This window comes from Schistocerca gregaria, chromosome 1 (assembly GCF_023897955.1).
Source record: "Schistocerca gregaria isolate iqSchGreg1 chromosome 1, iqSchGreg1.2, whole genome shotgun sequence".
Lineage (NCBI taxonomy): Eukaryota > Metazoa > Arthropoda > Insecta > Orthoptera > Acrididae > Schistocerca > Schistocerca gregaria.
The window spans coordinates 304,016,268-304,039,027 of NC_064920.1; the positions used below are offsets into that span (position 1 = coordinate 304,016,268).

A 22,760-nucleotide genomic window follows, 5' to 3' on the forward strand; every position below is an offset into this window, starting at 1 on the left:
TCCCTTAGGAAGATATCCAACAACTCTATCAATCAATGCCAAGCTGAATACTGCTTGTATAAGGGCCAGAGGTGGATCCATGTTTTATTGACTTGCTCAATATGTCAAGCTCTTTCTTTTAAATAAACCATCCAATTGTTTTCTGAAATTGCAATCATTTGTTTGTCTGTACTATACATCACATATGCTGATTTACATCCCATTCAGATAATGCCTCTGTGGTGGTTTATATATTTTCAACATAATTATTGATACCACTTAAGTGCTTCATTTTCTTTCATCATTGTGAGGTGACACAATATTCTTTGAAACCTTTTTCAAAATGTCCTTTTTTCCATTGTGCTTATTATTTCTAGACAAGTGACCTTTGAATTCCAGGAATGAAGTTCAATATTACATAAGTGTAAATTATGGTTGCCAGCCTAGTCAATATCTGATTCTCTCTGAGAAGCATCAATTTTTTAGAGGCCTGCATCTCAAAAAATAAACAGATACTTCAATTTTGCACCAAACCTAATATTGCCTGTGCTTTGGCAATAATTAAACACAAGAATTCATTGGGTTTCTTGCAGATAATGTACTCTGTATTAGTCTGACTGTACATCACCTTGAACTAGAAATGCTATATATTACTTTTTTTATACGACATGGCCTAGCAAGGAACAGTTATATGCAGAAAATTGAACATTACAATCAATGAATTTGCAGAAAATTAAATGACATGATTAATCATGCCCTAATTACATTGATTTTTTAGTAAAACAAGTTGAAGTAACTGAAACCTAACCACAACAAAAAAGAAACACACACACACACACACACACACACACACACACACACAGGGTGGTCCATTGATTGTGACTGGGCCAAATATCTCATGAAATAAGCATCAAACGAAAAAACTACAAAGAAGGAAACTTGTCTAGCTTGCAGGGGGAAACCAGATGGCACTATGGTTGGCCCTCTAGATGGTACTGCCATAGGTCAAATGGATATCAACTGCATTTTTTAAAAATAGGAACCCCCATTTTTTATTGCATATTCGTGTAGTACATAAAGAAATATGAATGTTTTAGTTGGACCACTTTTTTTGCTTTGCGATAGTCTCAAACATATGGTTCACAATTTTAGATGATCAGTTGATAACAGGTAGGTTTTTTAAAATTAAAATACAGAATGTAGGTACATTTGACCATTTTATTTCAGTTGTTCCAATTTGATACATTTACCTTTGTGAACTTATCATTTGTGAGAACGCATGCTGTTACAACGTTATTACCTTTAAATACCACATTAATGCAATAAATGCTCAAAATAATGTCCATCAACTTCAATGCACTTGGCAATATGTGTAATGACATTCCTTTCAACAGTTGTTTGCCTTCCGTAATGTTCGCACATGCATTGACAATGTGCTCATGCATGTTGTCAGGCGTTGTCGACAGAAAGAAATCCAGGGACGTCAGATCTGGTGAATGTGCGGGCCATGGTATGGTACTTTGATGACCAACCCACCTGTCATGAAATATGCTATTCAATACTGCTTCAACCACAAGCGAGCTATGTGCTGGACATCCATCATGTTGGAAGTACAATGCCATTCTGTCACGCAGTGAAACATCTTGTAGTAACATTGGTAGAACATTACATACGAAATCAGCATACATTGCACCATTTAGATAGCCATCGATAAAATGGGGGCCAATTATTGTTCCTCCCATAATACCACACCATACATTAACCCACCAAAGTCATTGATGTTCCACTTGTCGCAGCCATTGTGGATTTTCTGTTGCCCAATAGTGCATATTATGCTGGTTTACATTACCGCTGTTGGTGAATGACGCTTCGTTGCTAAATAGAATGTGTGCAAAAAATCTGTCATCATCCCATAATTTCTCTTGTGCCCAGTGGCAGTTGTCGCCATGCAATTCCTGGTGCATAGAAATAAGGTACGGGTGCAATCAATGTTGATGTAGCACTCTCAACACCGAAGTTTTTGAGATTCCCAATTCTCGCACAATTTGTCTGCTACTGATGTGCAACAGCAGCTAAAACACCTACTTGGGCATCATCATTTGTTGCAGGTCATGGTTGATGTTTCACATGTGGCTGAACACTTCCTGTTTTCTTAAATAATGCAACTATCTGGCAAAAGTTCCAGACACTTGGATGATGTCATCCAGGATACCGAGCAGCATACATAGCACACGCCTGTTGGGCATTTTGATCACAATAGTCGTATATCAACAGGATATTGACCTTTTTCCGCAATTGGTAAATGGTCAATTTTAACACGGGTAATGTATCACGAAGCAAATACCGTCCACACTGGCAGAATGTTACTTGATACCACGTACTTACACATTTGTGACTATTACAGTGCCATCTACCAGAAAGCGAAAAAAGTGGTCCGACTAAAACATTCATATTTCTTTATGTACTACACAAATATGTAATAAAAAAATGGGGGTTCTTATTTTAAAAAATGCAGTTGATATCCGTTTGACCTATGGCAGCACCATCTAGCAGGCCAACCATAGCAGCATCTGGTTTCCCTCTTCAAGCTAGATGAGTTTCGTTCTTTGTAGTTTTTTCATTTGATGCTTATTTTGTGAGATATTTGGTCCGATCACTGAATTAGACACAAACTATTTATTTATTTAACATGTAAAAATCCTGAATGCCTGTTTTCAGCTCAGCAACGGTTTTGGAGTTATTTCTGTACACCTTGTCTTTAATAAAGTCCCACAAAAAGGTGTCGAATATGTTCAGATCTGGAGAATATGGTGACCAATTGAGACTCATGCTAGTGGCCTCTGGGCACCCCAGAAGTAGTATGCGGTCTCCAAAGAGCTACTCCAGGATATCAAACACTCTCCTGCTCTGATGGAGTCAAGCTCCATCTTGCATGAACTCATCTTGTTGAAATCTTGTTGAATCGGGGATGATGAGGATGAAATTATCTTCCAAAACCTTCATGTACCATTCAGTAGTCACTGTGCCATCAAGGAACATCTCACCAATTATTCCACGTCTGGACATTGCACACCACACAATCACCTGTTGAGGGTGAAGAGACTTCTCGATCATGAAATGTGGATTCTCAATCCTCGAAATACACCAATTTTGCTTATCAACAAACCCCTCCAAATGAAAGTAGGTTTTGTCACTAAACCAAACCATAATGCAAACACTAACTGCCCATCATACCCCATGGACAACCGTGCTGTTTGAAAGTCCTAACACAAACCATTAAGACGTTATGAGAATTTTATTTCATACAGTTCAATAATTGTCACCCTGTAAACAGCTTTAAGGTGAATGAGGGAATTAAATTTGTTTTATATAACATTATGAACTGTTGATATAATGTGTCTGTAACAATGAATTTGAGTGCCGTATGTTACAAAACTAAATATTAAATATATTTGAACCACTATCAGCATGCAGTTCATTAAAATAATCTTACAGTACTGTCTTCCCTTTCTATATCATGTTAATGGTACCTGTTAAGGTGAGACTGTAGTGTGGGTACAACTCAATGGCTTTGTCTATTACACCAGTATCTTGCAACACTTTCTTCAAATTTTTTGCACCTAGTATCATTCCTCGATGGCCCTGCCAACAGAGAAAATTACAACTGAAATCACTTTGTTTCAGAAACACAAAAGTGTCATGCATTACAATGACAAATATACAGAAAGCATTTGATTTGTATATTTATGGATACAAACTTACCATACTATTTTCAGGCAGTTCTGGTATTTCAAGATAGTCAGCTCCAGCTGTAAGGTCAGTGAACACATCTCTCATTGATATAGATCCTCTTATCACAATAACAATACTGCAGGTTTTATGATCAGAAGTAACAAAGAATGGCAACTAGAACACAGAAAAAACAGTATTTATTCATTTAGTTCTGAAAAACTATAGAAAAATATTGAACGTGTAATCATATATACAGCAGAATAATAAACAAGTAAAATTAATAATGAAAACACAACCTCGCTTAACATCAGTAATTACAGGCAGGGATTATTCTAAAAAAAATGAATAAATGCTTTGTTAGCACAAATGTGGTTTGTAATAGTATAAACAACTTAATCCTAGTGAGATGTATGTTTATTAATGAAAAATACTGGAGAGAGTCAGATGATTATTTGAATTCTGGCTGGTTGTTTTTATTATCTCTTCATGGCACAATAGTCCAGATGATAGAGTTTTGTCATTTTTATCTTCCATATATTCTGAGCTTCTTTGATTTAACACTATACTGATAGATAAGAGCAGTGCTTGTTTTAAAGAGAGGGAGGGAGTGAGGGAGGGAGGGAGGGGGAGAGAGAGAGAGAGAGAGAGAGAGAGAGAGAGAGAGAGAAGAGGTTCTGGTACTGTGACCAACACTGGGGTGTTTTTCAAATTTAGACTTCTTAAATTATTATTTTAATACAGTGTGAATATAACATTTGTATTCCATTGCTTCAATTGCAGCAGAAGTTCTGTTGTACTACATCTCAAAACCAGCGATTCTGATTTTTTTCTTGTCAGAGGTATCGTTATGAGAAACTGCTGCATACTGTTGTAAATCAAGCACTAGATAAAAGTGTATAAAATTTGAAATTTGATGATAAAATCCCACCATAATCCTTTCATCAGCATGGAAACTGATGCTGTCTTGTACATATTGTACTATACACTTATTCTCGAAGCAAGTGTTTATTGTATAGACTTGTAGGACAATGTCTGTTTGTTGTAGTAGTTCTTTGTGTTCTTTTTGGTATTATGTCAAGTCCATAGTTAAGTCTGAAAATCTTTCATACCTACTGATAACTGAGAGAATTTTCTCTCTAGTCTGATTTTTCTTCTCAGTTTTTGCAGATTATTATTCCACACTGCTTTTGTATTTTCAGAGCTTCATATCAATTACTCTACCTTATATGCAGTTGCTTTAAATTGCCATTCCCTGTGTCAACTTATTAGTGATAAACATGACCTGGATTTTCATTGAAAGCTCAGCAGTCCACATCACTAGAAAGTCAAACACTCTTCTACATCATATTTTATCATCATTAGTTTGGGTCTTTTGTACCAGAGCACGGTATATCAGATAATGGTCAGTGACTGGAAAACTTTCTTCATGGCATTATATTTTTCTGTAGGTGTTTCTGCTGACTAGGATTACAGCTATATTTGAGACTGTACCTGTTTTATTACCTGTAGACGTGTTTAAGGTCTGTTTTGAGAACTCACTTCTGCATTAATTCTTATAGCTCAAATACTCTACAAACCATTTATATGCCACACTGGAGCATTTGATGACTTATAGTGACCTTCCATAGTATCATGTCTATGATAAGTCAGTTGCTCAACACTACTCTACAATAACCTAAGTGATTTACAGTAGGACACAAGATTTAAACTTATATTCTCTGAAAAAAATGTCCAGTACCCTTGATAGTATGCTGGAAAAACTAGAGATAATTAATGCACAATTGGCTGCATATTATATACTCAGATGACATTCTATTGATTATAGCTGTAGAAAAAATGGAAACTTCAAAATGGCTTTACTTTCAGTATTTATCAATAGGTAAACTTGTCATCACCTGAAGATTATAAGAATGAAGATAGGAGAAGATGTATGGGCAGAAGTAAAGTTATGAGGGTGGGTCATGACTGGAAATCCCAGTTGGTAAGATACTTCCCTCAAGAAGCAAAGATCTCAAGTTTTACTCCCAGTTCAACATACAGTATATATTTGACAGGAAGTTTCAAACCTGAAGTATAGCTTGAACACCACAATGCTTAACTCGGAATGGCCCTGAGCCAGATACATGGGTGCATGCAGTTTAACAGGTGCTTTTAGCTACAGTCAGCCAACTTCAGGCTGCTGCCTCAGGTGTAGTCATCACAGAGCATCTGGCACATCACATGGGAGACCTCAGACATCACTTGTTTCATCCGCAGTCTGCTGTTGTGACACCTTCCAGTGGACCCAATGTGGGAGATCTGCCCTCACTGCAGGGTGAGTGGCGGTTGATAACTCATTTGCTGCACTCGATGCGGAGGGCCAAAATGGAGGCTGGTTGTCTGGCCTTGCCATCTTCTGTAGGAACAGGTGGCCACTTCTTCAGCAGAGTCTGAGCAGAGACGTAGCAGGGGGTAATTACTGGCAGCTCCAGGGGGTAATTACTGGGATCTGCAATGTTACACCCATTATGGAACTCTTTAGTGGAATAGTGTTCTGGGCAGGAAAGAAAGCCAACGTGCACTTGGTATTGTCTGCTGAGGACCCTCATCCAAGATGTGGATGAGGACTTGCCTACAGGCATCGAGCATGTGGAGTATAGTCCTCTGCAACTTAGGGCTCATGTCAGCACCAATGATGCTTGTCACTTGGGTTCTGAGGCTGTCCTCAGTTCATATGGGTGGTGATGGATGTGGTGAAGGCCGCTGGCATCACATTTGGGGTGCAAGCAGAGCTCACAATTTGCTGCATTGTTCCAAACATTGATCAGTGTGCACTGGTTTGGAGCCAAGTGGAGGATATCAACTAAAGGCTTCTTTGACTCTGTGACAGTCTTGGCAGCAGATTTCTGGACCTGTGTTATTGGGTGGAGAGCAAGAGGGCACCCCTTGATAGGTCAGGGGTGCACTACAGAAAAGAAACAGATGCTTGGGCAACAGAGTACTTGTGGAGTGAATATGGGAATTTTTTAGGCTAGGTGAGAGCCTGAGGTAATTTGACGAACACTCGCTAGTTGAGATGCAGACAGCTAAATCAGACCGGGTTCGTAGTAAAGACACCTTGACTCTCAAAATGTTGTCAGTAATTTGTTGAATAGTTCACAAAAAAGTTCCCAAATTTACTGCCCTACAAGAAATTTGTTGCCCTCAAATTATTCTTTGGACTGAGAGATAACTGAAACCCAAAGTAAAAAGATCTTAGTATTTATCGAGTCAAGGAACACATATTGGAAAGACAGATTGGATGCCATATTGTCTCTAATGAGATTGATTTCGAATGTGACTTAGAAGTTATCTGGATCCATAAAACAGGTCCCGGTGTTGGGTTTTTTACTAACCACCAAATTCTTCTGCGAGAGTTATAGAGTCATTCTATGACAGTCCATGGTCAGTAGGGTGAAAGTACCCAGATCATGCAATATTAATCGCAGGTGACTTTAAGCTACTGAGTATAAACTGGGACGGTTATGGATTCACTGCAGGAAGTATGAACAGGCAGTCTCCCAAAGAACTTTTGAACACATTTTCCATCTTGAGCAGCTAGTTTGAGAGTCCACTCACTACAGAAATATTTTAGACCCTGTAGCTACAAACAGGACTGACCTTACTGATGGTGTCAGTACAGATACAGGGATTAATGGTCATAATGCCATCATTGCAATGATGATTACTACACTGAGATAAATCAATCAAGAAGTCTAGATGAGTATTTTTACTAGAAAGAACAGATGTGCAGTTGCTTGCACACCACTTAGATAATGAATGGACATCATTTATTTTCATTATGATAGAGCGATTATGGGCAAGGTTTAAACAGATTATAAATTGACCCACAGAGAGCTATGTGCTGAGTAAATTCATTAGGGATGGAAAAGACCCACTGTGGTTTAATAACAAAATTCAGAAAATGCTGATGTAGTAAAGACTGTTTCACTCTTGGTTTTAAAGCAAACATTCGGATGACAGACAAAAGTTAGTAGAGATTTATGCATCTGTAAAAAGATCACTGCACAAAGCATACAACAACTCCCACTGTCATACCTTGGTAAAAGATCTAGAGAAGAACCTGACAAAATTTTAGTCCTGTGTAAAATCACTAAATGGATTGAAGGCTTCTAGTCAGTTACTCATTGACCAGACTGGTGTGGCAATAGAAGATAGCAAAAGGAAAGGCAAAGTTTGAAATTACATTTTTAAGAAATCATGACGGGGATCATAAAAACATACCATCATTTGACCACTGCACAGACCTCCATATGGAGGTCCTAGCAATAGGCATCTGTGGCCTAGAAAAGCAACTGAAAGAGTTGAAAACAAATAAGTCACCAGGTCCACATGGAAACCCAATTCCATTTTACAAACAGTAGTCTATGGCACTGGCCCCTTACTTAGCTTATTCCAAATCTCTTACCCAGCACAAAGTCCTAGGCAACAGTAAAGTAGCAAAAGTAAGTCCTGTGTATAAGAAGAGTAAAAGACTGATCCACAAAATTACAGACCTTAACCTTGGTTTGCTGCAGAATTCTTGAATGTAATCTCATATCAAATACAATAAAGTTACTTGAGACAGAAATTCTTCTGTCCACAAATCAGCAAGGTTTTAGAAAAGCATCGCTCATCCACTGTTCTCCCACGATATCCTACACACTATGGATGAAGCCAACAGCAGATTCCACAGTCCTCAATTTCTGAAAAGCATTTTACACAGTGCCCTCTACAGACTGTTAACAAAAGTTGAGCACACAAAATAGGTTCTCAGATATGTGAGTGGCTCAAAGACTTCTTAAGTAATGTGATCCAGCACTCTATCCTCAATGGTAGGTGTTCATCGGAGACAAGAGTATTGTCATGAGTGTGCTAAGGAAGTAGGATAGGACCGCTATTATTCTCCATATACATAAGTGATCTCCATATACATAAGTGATCTGACAAACAGGGAGAGCAGCAACCTGCGGCTGTTTCCTGATGATGCTCTTGTGTGTAGAAAGATTGAGGAGGCTACAAGATGACTTGGACAAAATTTCTAGCTGGTGTGATGAATGGCCACTAACTCCAAACACAGAAAGATATAAGTTAATGCAGATGAGTAAGAAGGTATTGTTAAACTGTAAAGGAGGCTGTATACAGAACACTAGTGTGACCTGTTCATGAGTACTGCTCAAGTGGATGGGATCCCCACCAGGTCAAATTAAACGATTTTAGCAATTCAGGGGTGGGTTTTTACATTTGTTACCAGTAGGTTTGACCAGTATGCAAGAATTATGGAGATACTCAAGGAACTCAAAAGGGAATACTAGAGGAAGGTAACATTCTTTTTGAAGAATGATATTGAGCACATTTAGAGAACCAGCATCTGAAACTGACTGCAGAATTATCCTACTGCCACCAATGCACATTTCACCTAAAATTGCAAGATTTTAGGGCTCAGGCAGAGGAATATAGACAGTTGTTTTTTTCTCACTCTGTTTGCGAGTGAGACAGGAAAGGAAGTGGCTAGTAGTGGTACAATATACCCTCCGCAATGCACCTAGAGTGGCTTGTGGAGTATGTATGTAGACACAGTTTTTTTTTTAAAGGCTCCTTTGAGAACTGAACCACAAACCTTTGTACTTGCAGTTATATATTTACCCTATTTTCTGTCATCTCTTTTGTTCCATCTAGTTTCCTGCCTATATATCTTACTTCCCATGGTCTTTGACCCCCTTGTTTTTTCCTTTCCTTCCCAGAGTCTGTCTGGTTTTTATTTCTATATTAACTTCTTTTGCAGATTTCCATTTCCCCCCATTTTAACCTCGTCACATCAAATCATCATCTCTCTTGAGTTACCAGTGACATCAGTCAGTCTAATCATCTAGATGATAATTCACTTAATAGATTCTCACTACAGCTGTGTCAAAAGGGAGCTGCATAATTTAAAAGCTAAATGATTTTTAATCTTATGCTAAAATTATAATTACAAGCCTTCACTTTTCAGTTCTTTCATTCATTCATGATGTTCTGTATATCAAATCAAGAAAAAACTTCAGAGATGTAAAATGAGTCAAAGTATACATTAAAATAAGTCAAAGACATCATAGAAACTTAGTATGTATACTGTATTAACTACACTCCTGGAAATGGAAAAAAGAACACATTGACACCGGTGTGTCAGACCCACCATACTTGCTCCAGACACTGCGAGAGGGCTGTACAAGCAATGATCACACGCACGGCACAGCGGACACACCAGGAACCGCGGTGTTGGCTGTCGAATGGCGCTAGCTGCGCAGCATTTGTGCACCGCCGCTGTCAGTGTCAGCCAGTTTGCCGTAGCATACGGAGCTCCATTGCAGTCTTTAATACTGGTAGCATGCCGCGACAGCGTGGACGTGAACCGTATCTGCAGTTGATGGACTTTGAGCGAGGGCGTATAGTGAGCATGCAGGAGGCCGGGTGGACATACCGCCGAATTGCTCAACACGTGGGGCGTGAGGTCTCCACAGTACATCGATGTTGTCGCCAGTGGTCGGCGGAAGGTGCACGTGCCCGTCGACCTGGGACCGGACCGCAGCGGCGCACAGATGCACGCCAAGACCGTAGGATCCTACGCAGTGTCGTAGGGGACCGCACCACCACTTCCCAGCAAATTAAGGACACTGTTGCTCCTGGGGTATCGGCGAGGACCATTCGCAACCGTCTCCATGAAGCTGGGCTACGGTCCCGCACACTGTTAGGCCGTCTTCCGCTCACGCCCCAACATCGTGCAGCCCGCCTCCAGTGGTGTCGCGACAGGCATGAATGGAGGGACGAATGGAGACGTGTTGTCTTCAGCGATGAGAGTCGCTTCTGCCTTGGTGCCAATGATGGTCGTATGCGTGTTTGGCGCCGTGCAGGTGAGCGCCACAATCAGAACTGCATACGACCGAGGCACACAGGGCCAACACCCGGCATCATGGTGTGGGGACCAATCTCCTACACTGGCCGTACACCTCTGGTTATTGTCTAGGGGACACTGAATAGTGCACGGTACATCCAAACCATCATCGAACCCATCGTTCTACCATTCCTAGACCGGCAAGGGAACTTGCTGTTCCAACAGGACAATGCACGTCCGCATGTATCCCGTACCACCCAACGTGCCCTAGAAGGTGTACGTCAACTACCCTGGCCAGCAAGATCTCCGGATCTGTCCACCATTGAGCATGTTTGGGACTGGATGAAGCGTCGTCTCACGCGGTCTGCACGTCCAGCACGAACGCTGGTCCAACTGAGGTGCCAGGTGGAAATGGCATGGCAAGCCGTTCCACAGGACTACATCCAGCATCTCTACAATCATCTCCATGGGAGAATAGCAGCCTGCATTGCTGCGAAAGGTGGATATACACTGTACTAGTGCCGACATTGTGCATGCTCTGTTGCCTGTGTCTATGTGCCTGTGGTTCTGTCAGTGTGATCATGTGATGTATCTGACCCCAGGAATGTGTCAATAAAGTTTCTCCTCCCTGGGACAATGAATTCACGGTGTTCTTATTTCAATTTCCAGGAGTGTATAATGCATCATTGCTCTGCTTAAAGCTATTAAAAATTACACCATCTAAATTTAATCAAGTAAATAAGTAAGAGAGCTGCTACTTTGAAAATAAAGAAAACAGAAAAGTTCTGCCTCCTTAGTTTCATTTTAAAGCTGCTGTGGTATTAGAAGCTTAATACTTACTTGAATACAATAGCATTTTGCAAACCAATATTTTTACATCTATAAATACTGAGTCCTATTTATAGCGCATTATTACTTGTCATACACCTTTATAGCAAAAAAGCTACTTGCCATGTAGCTAACAGAAATGTTTAATCTGCTTCTAGACACTCAGATAATTTATAGAAAGAATTGAAAACTAGGCAAGTTTTAAATTTCCTTTCAAATTGCTGGTGGTCCCAAATATTCTGCTTTACGACTGATGGGAGCTTGTTGAATATCTCACCACCTGAGTAAATAACTCTGTTCTGAACCCTAGACAAGGAGGAAAAGTCTATATTATGACTGTTTTTGTGTCTTATGAAGTGACTGTGTTATTCAAAATTCATTTGAAACTGCTTTTTATTATCAGAAACAGCAACTGTTAAGGAGTAACTCTATTCGGAAGTGAGTGTCAAAATTCCAAGCTATTTAAAAAGACTTCTCCAAAACATAGAGTTATCTACTTTACACAATATTCTTAGTACTCCCTTCTGCTTGTATAAACACTTTATTTACTTTAGGTTGACTTACAGGAAAATAATTCCATAAACAACAAAGACTTAAAAACATAAAATGAGACAACACTCAGGTTTAAGGTCAATGCACACAATGAGAGGTGCTTTATGACTAGTTATCCAGCTGTACCCCAAGAATTTCACACGATGTGTCTGTGTTGTGAGTGGTAAGCTGCCTTCCTCCCGAAGCACTAAATACTACCGTGCTATTTTCAAAGGTGTGCTGTTCATGATGAGCTGATCAGTTGAACAAAGAAACATTGTAATTGATTTTTTTTTTTTTTTTACCTGGAATAACTCATTTTCAAATGATGCAAACAATATATCTTCAGTGTCTAGTTCAGACATGTACCTTACACCAGCAAAATGGCACAAACAACAATTGTCTTCCCGTATGGTAACAGCCTTCTGCCTAGAAAAAAAAGGATCATTATTTAATTGAAAAACTCTTTATTAATCTTACATTGTTTGCACATCATATTCAGAAAACTATTTATCACAACAAATGATCAGAAGTGAGTTATGTTAGACATCATTTTGGTTTTTATTTGTCTGCTCAATGTCTTTCCATTAAATTTAACTTTTGCAAATCAATAGAAACCAATCTTTTTCAATGATAACCTATAGCAGAATGTCTGTAAAGAATGGAAGTCCTATTACAGTTTTAAACTGTGAGATAAATGAAAATGAGTTTTCATATAGTAAGTGTGATAAAAATGATGACAGAATAACATCACTGGGCACCAAATTCAATGATCATTTCCTCACTGTGTTAGAAAACATTGTTTTGCTAATACATAACCAAATAAAAATGCATTAGATTTGTTTGTATCGACAGGATAAATACTATAAGGCCTTGTCTTAGACTAGGGCCAGAAGAAATGGGCCACTAAGTGCAACAGGTCAGTGATGTACTTTTCTAATGCACTGTAACAGTGTAGCTATCAGTCCTTTAGAAAAAACCATATGGCTTGTGACTCAGCTATGAAAGCTTTATTGTCAATGGAAGGAATAATCACTGACCACATAATTGACATGTTGAACATTGAAATAGTTGAGAGACCAAGAAGGAGGGTGATATGAATGTTGCACAGGTGAGCTAACCCTGGAACAGTCAGATGGAGAAAGTCACACACTGTTTACAATTCAATAGATGGTGCACGTTCAGCATGGGTGTGTAAGGGGAGGGGGGGGGGGGGGGGGAGGGGGCAGAATACAGGAATGATGAGCCCACAGGGAGAATGTGTGGATGTAGATTGATGGAGAGATAAATCAAACAAAAGTGAAGTGGTGGGGAGCAGCTGAAGCATGCTGGGACTTCGAGAAGGGAGAAAGGTGTATATAGAACAGGCTAGTGGAGATTAATGTTTATTAGTCAGAGATGTAGAATCAGAGATGTATTTGACAAAATGTTATAGGGTTTTCAGCTGCATGAGGAGGACTACACAGAGTTTTCAACAGAACTGTTACATAATATGACTTCCGTATCATATAGCTCTTACTCAGATGGGTAAGATATGAGTGTGATGGGGAAGGAATAGAGCATACAATGAGCGAGTGGTAGAGATAATGCCTATGCATGCAGGTGAATACTGAGCAGTTAATACGGAGATAAAATAAACAAGAAGCTAGGAGGAAATTGGCCTCGTGTAGGGGAGTGACAGAAGAGAATAAAGCCATATAGGACACAAGTCAATGGTATGTATTCTGTAAATGTAACTAAAGTTAAAAGTAGAGAGAAGTTTGGAGCTGATAAAAGGGAGTAAGAATGTGCAAAGCCATGTACATCATTTGTTTTACTGACCTAGCTAATAATGTGTCCAAAAATTCAATGGTCGGCCAATTCCACTTTCTCATCTTTTTATTAAGTTAACTGATACATACTCAAATGTCTTGTAAACAAATGCTAATGAAATATACCTAAAGCAAGCACAGCAAGTCATCTTTGGGGTAAGACGACAAATTCCTGTTACTGGATAGCGGTACATCACAAATGGCCACCCATATGAGGCTATGGCCAACTGCAGGAAGTGGTGTGCACTTTCCAGTGACATCCAGCTTGGACAGTCTGCCATTATGTCCTTAGCATCTGTTGACAGAAACAAAGTTGTATTAGCAGTATATAAAAGAAAACATGTAGAACAGGGAAAACAGGGGTTTAAACTGTGCTGTTGCAATAGGTACTGAGAGAAAAATAGAATGATTCTGATTTTACAAGAAAAAAATTGCCTTATGTTGATTCATAAATAATAACATTAAATGCATTTGTACAAGTTGATTTCAGTTTTATTCTTCAGTGGAGATGGATGCAAAGTGATCCACTCATAAACAAAGGTTACCTAAAAACATGAATATTCTTCTTTTTCTTTACATCACATTCAAAATGGAAGAGATTAATGTAGGGCAAAAGCATGATAAAACTCACAGCTATATAAAGAAGGCATGACTGTCCATATCACACATAAATTAACAAGCAATGATTTCAACAGTAGACTCACCTGGCTGAGAGACTGAGATAAGTTCAAGGTAATACATGACAGATTTTATCATCTGACTTGTTATGATTAGGTTGAATTCTACTGCTTGCTTATTTGATTTTGTATGTGTAGTCTATTAAATCTAAATTCAGCTTAATTTTAAAACAATAAAGTAGAGCAGGATATGGATATGGGATCTTATGCAACCCTCATGCCAGAGATCATCGGTTAGTATTTTATACGTACTGTATCTGTGTGATACTGTGTACAAATTTATGTGAGGTAGAGTAATGGTTGTAATGCTGTGACTGAGAGTTGACATGCAGTAAAATAAGATACTTTGACATGGATGCAATGCATTGTTAATTTATGCAGAAAAGTGCAAGAAGAACTGCCAAGCTCACTGCTTCTATTCATCAAGTAAATTTTGCTCGAAGATTATGGTTTTGTGGTAGGCTTTAAGACAAAAATTGTATTCCATTTATTTTATATTTATTTATAAATTATTTTTGCCTGACATACTCAACTAGTCATATACTTCAAAAATGTGTCCTTGCATAAAAACTATTAAGAATATTTTAAGGGAACAGAGTACTGTTCAACATATTTAAGAAAAACATATATGTTTACGGCACAGAAGATTAACTTCTCACGGTAAAATAATGTTTGACATCTCCAATAACTATTTAAAAGTCAACTACTAAATCCTTTTAAAATTGATTTTGAACCAATGCAGTTAGAGAATAAAATGGACATTCTACAAATTGCTAACAAACAGAACACAGACTACCAATTGTGAGCACCAAGCTACAGTGCGTACAGCGAGAGAAGAGCTTTGACAGTTGACGCGGCCTTGGTGCACGTGCTTCGCACATCTGTGACGGCCAGTCAAATTGTGAGCTTTTGTTTGCATTACCATGGCAATGCCCCAGTGTTGGCGTAGTGCTGGGCAACTGGTGCTTGCTCACTGCCTGTCCGTGTCGAATACTAGCAACTGCGCTGTCAGCTGTCAGAGCTCTTCTCTCGACATACGAAGAATAGGTGGCGTGGTGGCTAGTAAGACTGGGCTTGCATTTGGGAGGAGGCTATTCAAATCAGTATCCAGTCGCCCAGATTTAGCTTTTCCATGATTTCCCTAAATTGCTTAAGACAAATGTCAAGATGGTTCATATGCAATGGGTATCATTGTTTTCCTTCCCCATCCTTCAGTAATCCAATCTTGTGCTCTGTCTCTAATGACCTCATTGTCAATGGGACATTAAACTCTGATCATCCTTCCTTCCTTCCTTCCTTCCAACAGTGAGCAAAACACAAAACTTTGATTTTTTTTCGAATGTTTTCTTACAAATCACTGAAGCAACATTTAAAAAAAAATTGAGAATAATGTGTTACAAAATGCAAAGCAATGAAATCACAATTCGTATATGACCAAGAATTTCAAATAAAACTGAAACAGTGACCACAATGCACCATGAAAACTAATAATCAGTTGAGATCCTTATCCAATAGGAATTTTCACAACAGCCATAGCAGCAAGTTGCAGTTGATTTATTCAAGTTATAGGAAAACTGGTATTTGCTTGTAACCTCCTATCCCATTATCCAGAAATTGTACTGTTGCATTCTGTGGATGAGTCAGAAGTTGTCAAACATTTAATGCTCATATTTTGAAGTCACAGTACATGAGGAAGTTGTGAGTAACTTTAGGTCTCATTTCAACCATTACTCACATCAGCATTTACAGTCTGCAAGATATTGTTCTTTGAAGCTCATAAAAAATAGCCCAAGTTATCGCAGAGCAATAGGTTGATGAAAATTGTTAATATTGTCTCATGAAGAGACAATAGTGATTACAAAGATGCAGTGCAATGTCATTCTTCAATGAGTTACAACCAGCAATAGGTGGTAGGTGAATGCAGACTGTGGTATCTATGATACCCAAACATAAAGATTGTCTGAAAATGGGAAGAAGAAAACTGAATAAATGAAAAAAAATATGATGGCAGTCATCACTAGGCACAAGGCATTCCCGAATTAAAGATGGAAGATAAAGCAGGTATTGGCAAGTAAAGGAAAGTTGCAGTTTATCTCATTCTTACATCATCAAAATGGCTAACAAACAATATGAAGGAATTGTTTCCATGTGGTGAAGGCAACTGACAAGGATGGAGACTACAACTTTGCCTTGCCAGATGAACTCATTGGAGGAGGAGTTGACATTACTGAACAGAGGCTAGATTGTAGTCCATGTCAGCCCTGGAACCAAATGTTGAACAGGTTCATGTAAATGACAAACCACATTTAGGGATCAATGATAACATATGAACTCAACATGGGAGGTTCAGCAAGCAAATAAAATGTCTAACACATTTCTAAACATGAATATTGTAATTTGAAAGGGGAGATGTGTCATACAAATGTGTAGTTCTAGCAACACTGATGATGGCCTTATTGAAGTAGATCAGGGACACATTTTTATTTTTTTCCTGAACATGTATAATAACAACAACAACAACAACAACAACAACAATAGTAATAAGAATAATAATAATGAACAAATATGCCCAAAGTTTTTATTTGTTATTGAAACTATGGCAGTCGCCATTTTAAGATTGTGAACCTCTGGCCCAGAGTGAGCAAAATGACCTTAATTTGCTGGCTGCTCCCAGCAAATGGTGTCCTTGTGTTGCAGGTTGAAGTGTAACTGTCAAGTAAAGAGAGTTATCTAATGAATTAACTGATACTGGGAGTGGGGAGATACACTTTTCAGTTGTACTATGCAGTACCTATGATGAGTACTCATATATCTTATTTTTATTGGCTAATGGCAATTTGTTCCTTCCTTATGTGTTTTAAATGCTATTTAAGATCATTTAAAGTAATTTAATGACTTGTAGACAGCAGTATCATCATCTAATTTCATATACCAAATTACAAAAGTGTAGAAACCAAAAAATTTAAGTAAATATGTTGCAGTTCAGACTATTTTTTCATTTTAATGTCAATACAATTATTTAAAGCAATATTTTGGCTAAAATTTCCATCACAGTACTTTCACAAAAATAATATAAAACATGATGGCTGCTTATTCAGTATATAAACAAATCAAGTATTTACGACTTTAGAAACCTTTCTGCTCATAAATTAATAGAGCCTTAGTCTTAGAATATCTGTAAATTAAGGCAATTAAGAACTATAAATACTTTGTCTGTGAAATTAATATTTATTTGCCTATATTGTGATACAGAAAAATATGGTTTAAATTGAAAATTAAGGTTGCTTTTCTCCCATCTTGAATATGTCCAGTCTTATGAAATGAATTTCATAATTAATTGTTCAGATATATAAATTTATACATTTTTGGAGAGAAAAAATAATTCAGAATTATCATCTCAGAGTTTTTGCTTGTATACAGAATATGTAAACATACAAAAATTACAATTTCCATTGTAAGTTTATTAATATACTGATGGTAATAGCATGTACAGGGTGTCTGAAAAGACTATCCCTGATTACATAAATTGATAACTCAGGCTAGAAGTAAGATACAAATATGAAACTTGTGTTGAATTGTTTACAACTATCAAAGTTTTTTTTCTGTTTTAGGTTCACAGTACATAAGTAGTGGATGAGATGCAGTGCCCAAGAAGCCATGTTAACCAATCAGGAGAAGGCACAGTGTGTCCTGTGGTACCATGAGACACGATCACCAAGCACAGTGCAGAGACACTTCCAGACAACATTTGGAACGAATCCACCTGATGTCAGTAGCATTAAAGCCTGGTGTGAGAAGTTCAAGAACACAGGATCGGGTACTGACCTTCTAAGGTCTGGTTGACCAAGAACCTCAGCAGACAGGGAGGAAGCTGTAAGGAAATCTTTTCTGCGAAGTCCAAAGAAATCGGTGTGCTGGGCCTCCCATGAATTACAGATGCCAAGAAGCTTTCTCCATGACATTCTACACAAACGTTTATTGTTTCATTCATACAAAGTGCAAATCGTTCAGGCCTTGTTGCCCAATGACAGTACACGTCGATATGACTTTACGGTCAAAATGCTATCACGTATTGAGGACGATGATGGTTATCTCAGTTGAATTGCCTTTTCCAATGAAGCGACCTTTTTTGTCAGTGGAATAATGAATCGCCATAATGTGCACATTTGGGGTTCACAACCTCCTGGCGAGGTCATTGAGTGCACCAGAGGCAGTCCAAAGGTGAATGTTTGGCTTTAAAATTCAGGACAATGTGTTGTCAGTGACTGAGTTCAGCGTCAAAGACCGTGTAGCTAGCTTTCTGAAACAATTCCCAGAACTCTTTTCTAAAGGTTGAGGCAAGGCTAACAATTTTGTTGTACAAATTACTATTAAAGACAATGCTCAGCCAAAATTTTGCCTGGCCAGACCTGTTCCCATTGCATTACAGGACAAAGTCGCTGCTGAACTTAAAGAATTGCGAGACAGTGCAGCTGTTGCACCCATACAAGCAAGACAATGGGCAAGTCCACTGGTTTTGCTCCCCAAACTTTCAGGTTGAATTTGCCTCTGTGTTGACTTTAAGTCTACAGTCAATCCACAAACTGATTGATGCTAATCCATTGCCACATCCAGAGGACCTCATAGACAGATTAAGCCCTGGTTCCTACTTTTCAAAAATTGATTTGTGCTATGCGTACCTTCAAATACCACTAGATGGGGAATCTCAAACAATACGTGTTGTGAACACTCATTTGCGCTTGTTTAAATATTTGTGTTTGCCTTTTGGCACTGCTTCCACACCCAGAATTTTTCAATGAAATTTGGAACTGACTGCTCAAGTGCCAACCTGTTCAAACTGTTTGGACAATATTGTCATAACAGGTCATACACCTAAAGAACACATTGCAAATTTGCGTGCTTTGTTTCATGCATTATCAGATGCAGGACTAAAGTGTAGACAGGACAAGTGTGATTTGTTTTAAACCTAAGTTGCAGTATATTGGTCATGTCATAAGCAGTCACATTTGTTAGCTGTATGTGACCTGTCAGTTCCACAAAATGTCACATAATTGCAGTCAGTCTTTGGGAAAATAAAATATTATATTCAGTTCATACCAAATGCTGCACAATTTGCAGCTTGCTTGCATCACAAGAACATCCCTTTGTTTGGACAGATGAGTGCCAAGAAACTTTTCAAAAATTTAAAAATGCATTGCTCAGTGATTGATGCTTGGTTCACTTTGATCCTGACAAATCAGTTGTGTTGCAAGTTGATACTTCTTACGGAATCAGTGCAGTGCTTTCACACAGATTTGGTGATAAAGACAGGAATATTGCGTTTGCATCAAAAATGTTGTCCAAAGCTCAGTGTAACTACTTAAAAATAGAGAAAAAGGCAACAGCTATTGTGTATGGTGTCATCAAAGTCCACCACTATCTGTAAGGCAGAAAATTCTACTTAGTAAATGGATCACAAGCCTTTGCAGTTCTCGTTTCATCTGATGAAACTGGTTCCTGTATGAACTGCCCCAAAATTTGCAAAGATGGTCTTTGTTGTTGTCTCAATATCAGTATGATGTTGTGTATCGTCCAACAGCTCAGCATGTTAATGTGGATACGCTTTCTTGCCTTCCGATTGGCCCTGGCACAGGCTTCTGCTGCATCTTGTCGTCACATCGATGCTAAGGATTCTGAATTGCTTCAATCTTTTCCCCTGAACTATAGGAAATTTTCACAGACTCGGAAGTTGATTCAGATTTGAACATTCTGCTAAAATACATTCGCACATCTTGGCCTTGTTCATTGCATAGCATAAAGAACTCTGTCATATGTTGATACTCTGCACATCTGTTATACAGCAAGGTGTGATTCTTGTCCAAAATGACAGTGGATAGTCATGTTTGTTGATCCCCAAAGCTTTGCAAAAAGAAGTGTTGCAGTTACTTCACCAAAGACACTGGGGCATTGTTCGTATGAAACAGTTAGTGTGTTGACAATGTACTTGGTAGTGTATGGACACCCAAATAGAACAGATGATTTCACAGTGTCACACATGTTTGGTGAATCAGTCCACTCCACCACAAAAATTCTCTGCTTGGCCTAAGTCGCAATCACCATGGCAAAGTATGCACATAGACTTAGCGGGACCTTTGGGAATGTTAATTGGTTGAGTGTGGTACACTCTTATAGCAGATTTCTTTTTGCTGTGCCAATGAACTCAACAATGTCATGCAGAACTGTTCAGGCATTGTCCCCTACTCTTTGCCTCAAGAGTTTGCCTGAAGTCAGTGTCAGACAGTAGCCCTCAGTTCACGTCAAATGAATTTGAAACATTCTGTGAATGCAATGGCATACATCATCTAACTAGTGCACAATTCCATCCACAGTCAAATGGCAAAGTGGAACCTTTTGTCAGAACCTTCTATCAGCAGATGGCCATATTTTGCACAACACACGCCATGGATAAAACACTGCAACTGTTTCTCGTCTCCTATCATTCGCATCCATGAGATGGACCATCACCAGCAAAATTGCTTCATGGCTGCCACCATTGGACACTGATCCAACCTTCTCAGCATCTGGCATCAAAGAAAGGCTGCAAGTATCACTTCATGTCACATGTTATTGTGTTTTTCAGGGTTTTTAGTGACAGCACACAGTGGACGTGAGGTGAGATCCTTCGTCGACTTGGCACATGCATGTATCTCATTCCAGGTCCAGACAGATTGCAGCATCAACATCACAATCAAATTCGACACTGTCATGTGCTTGGTGATCCTTTTGTATCTCTTCCCCCAGATTCGTGGATCCTGAGGACACAATGGTCACAGCAGCTGCCAGAGGGTGTCATCACAACACAGTGGGATGACGCCATGGAGATGGAGCCTTCGCCTCCTCCGCCTCCTCTCGTTCTACCAATGGAGCTGAACCTGCCCACTCTGCAGCAGCTGACACCTTCTAAATCTTGCTATGGGCCTCAGGAGGTGGACGTGTAGCCTTCTGGTCATTTTCTGGAGGGTGTTTCCACCAGAGCAAAGGCTAGATGGTGGGGTATGACCAGAAGTCTGATGCCCCTGCAGCCACAACCTCCGGTCCATTTGAGCAGCCATGCTACTGCCTCCCCTCCTACTGTTGTCCTCTCTATATGATGATGGTATGTCACTTTGGAGGGGAGGAAAGTTACGGCGTAAAGTCAAGTGTCAGGAGCGACAGGGAAGAGAAGGCTGTGAGAAGAAGTCAGCCAATAGCACGCTGACCGGACCTCCCTCCAGGACAACAATGTGACAGCAGTGGCCCCTATATCAAGAGGACATGAGGGCCACAACTGACTGGTGATGGCCCAATGCTATGGCCCAATGCTATAGTAGTGTCAACGTGACCCAGTTCCACAGCAGCATCAACTCTAGCAACTTCACTTGTACTTTCTATGTACCACAGACTTGGGATTGTCTATGCTGAAGAAGATTATTTTGAATGTCACCCTTTGCTTGTGACACATCTGTGTAATTGTAAATTTAAGTATTGTATCTTTTATTATTGCAAAAAACTCATTAATTTGATTTGTTTGAATGTTTCTTTAGCAAACGAGCATGCAGGTTTCCTAGACATCACAGAAAGTAGTATTTCTGTACTTGCTAAGAAATGTGATGAGCTTAATAATAAAAACCTTGCTAGTAATACTGTTACTATGAGGTGGAAGATTCCAGTGAATGACTTTTCAGTTGAGGGTGATCTGCATCAGGCTGCCTCTTTTACAACATTTTAAAGACCTTTTGTACCTAATATGAGAAAGTAAACAATGGAAAATCCAGGATGGAATGTAACAATATTATGAAAAGGAAAGTTGGTCCTCACTATTTAGAGGAGATGCTGAGTCACAGATAGGCATATCTGAGACTCAGAATCTCTGCTATATGGTGAGTACCAACTTTCCTTTTCATAACAAAAATTAAGTTTGTTTAAAAAACTTTAGAAGGTGAAGAACTGTCATAAGTTAATCAAAATTGTTCTGTGGATAGGTCCTATTCAGAAGTTGAAAAAGGGTTCTTAAATAACTTTTGGTCAGTTTAATAATAGCACCAAATAACAAAAGTATTGGCCTAGTGTTATTAAATGAAATGTAATTTATAATCACAAAGTTAACACCATGGAATTTTCAAAAGGAGGAGGACTTTTAGACAGAGATTAGACACAGATGAAATAGAATTCAAAACTGGGGCTTTATAGTAACCAGAAATATAAAATGAAGAAGCGAACAGTCTTGATTTCAGACTTTATTTATTTACAATGATACATTTTGCCTGATTCAGGGCTCTTCAGATTGACAATCTG

The 22,760-nt window shown here is 38.9% G+C and overlaps 1 protein-coding gene across 8 annotated transcripts in view; it reads right to left on the minus strand.

Annotated features, from left to right (window-relative positions):
• LOC126342556 (diacylglycerol lipase-beta-like) overlaps positions 1 to 22,760 on the minus strand; it is an 822,641-nt gene that overhangs the window by 59,695 nt on the left and 740,186 nt on the right. For all 8 annotated transcript variants that reach the window (XM_050001868.1, XM_050001865.1, XM_050001866.1 and 5 more), the window contains 4 exons: positions 13,897 to 14,065; positions 12,265 to 12,388; positions 3,742 to 3,885; positions 3,510 to 3,621 (listed from right to left, as the gene is read on the minus strand). In XM_050001868.1, the coding sequence (XP_049857825.1) occupies positions 3,510 to 3,621; positions 3,742 to 3,885; positions 12,265 to 12,388; positions 13,897 to 14,065 (549 nt within the window). The remainder of the gene's footprint in view (positions 1 to 3,509; positions 3,622 to 3,741; positions 3,886 to 12,264; positions 12,389 to 13,896; positions 14,066 to 22,760) is intronic.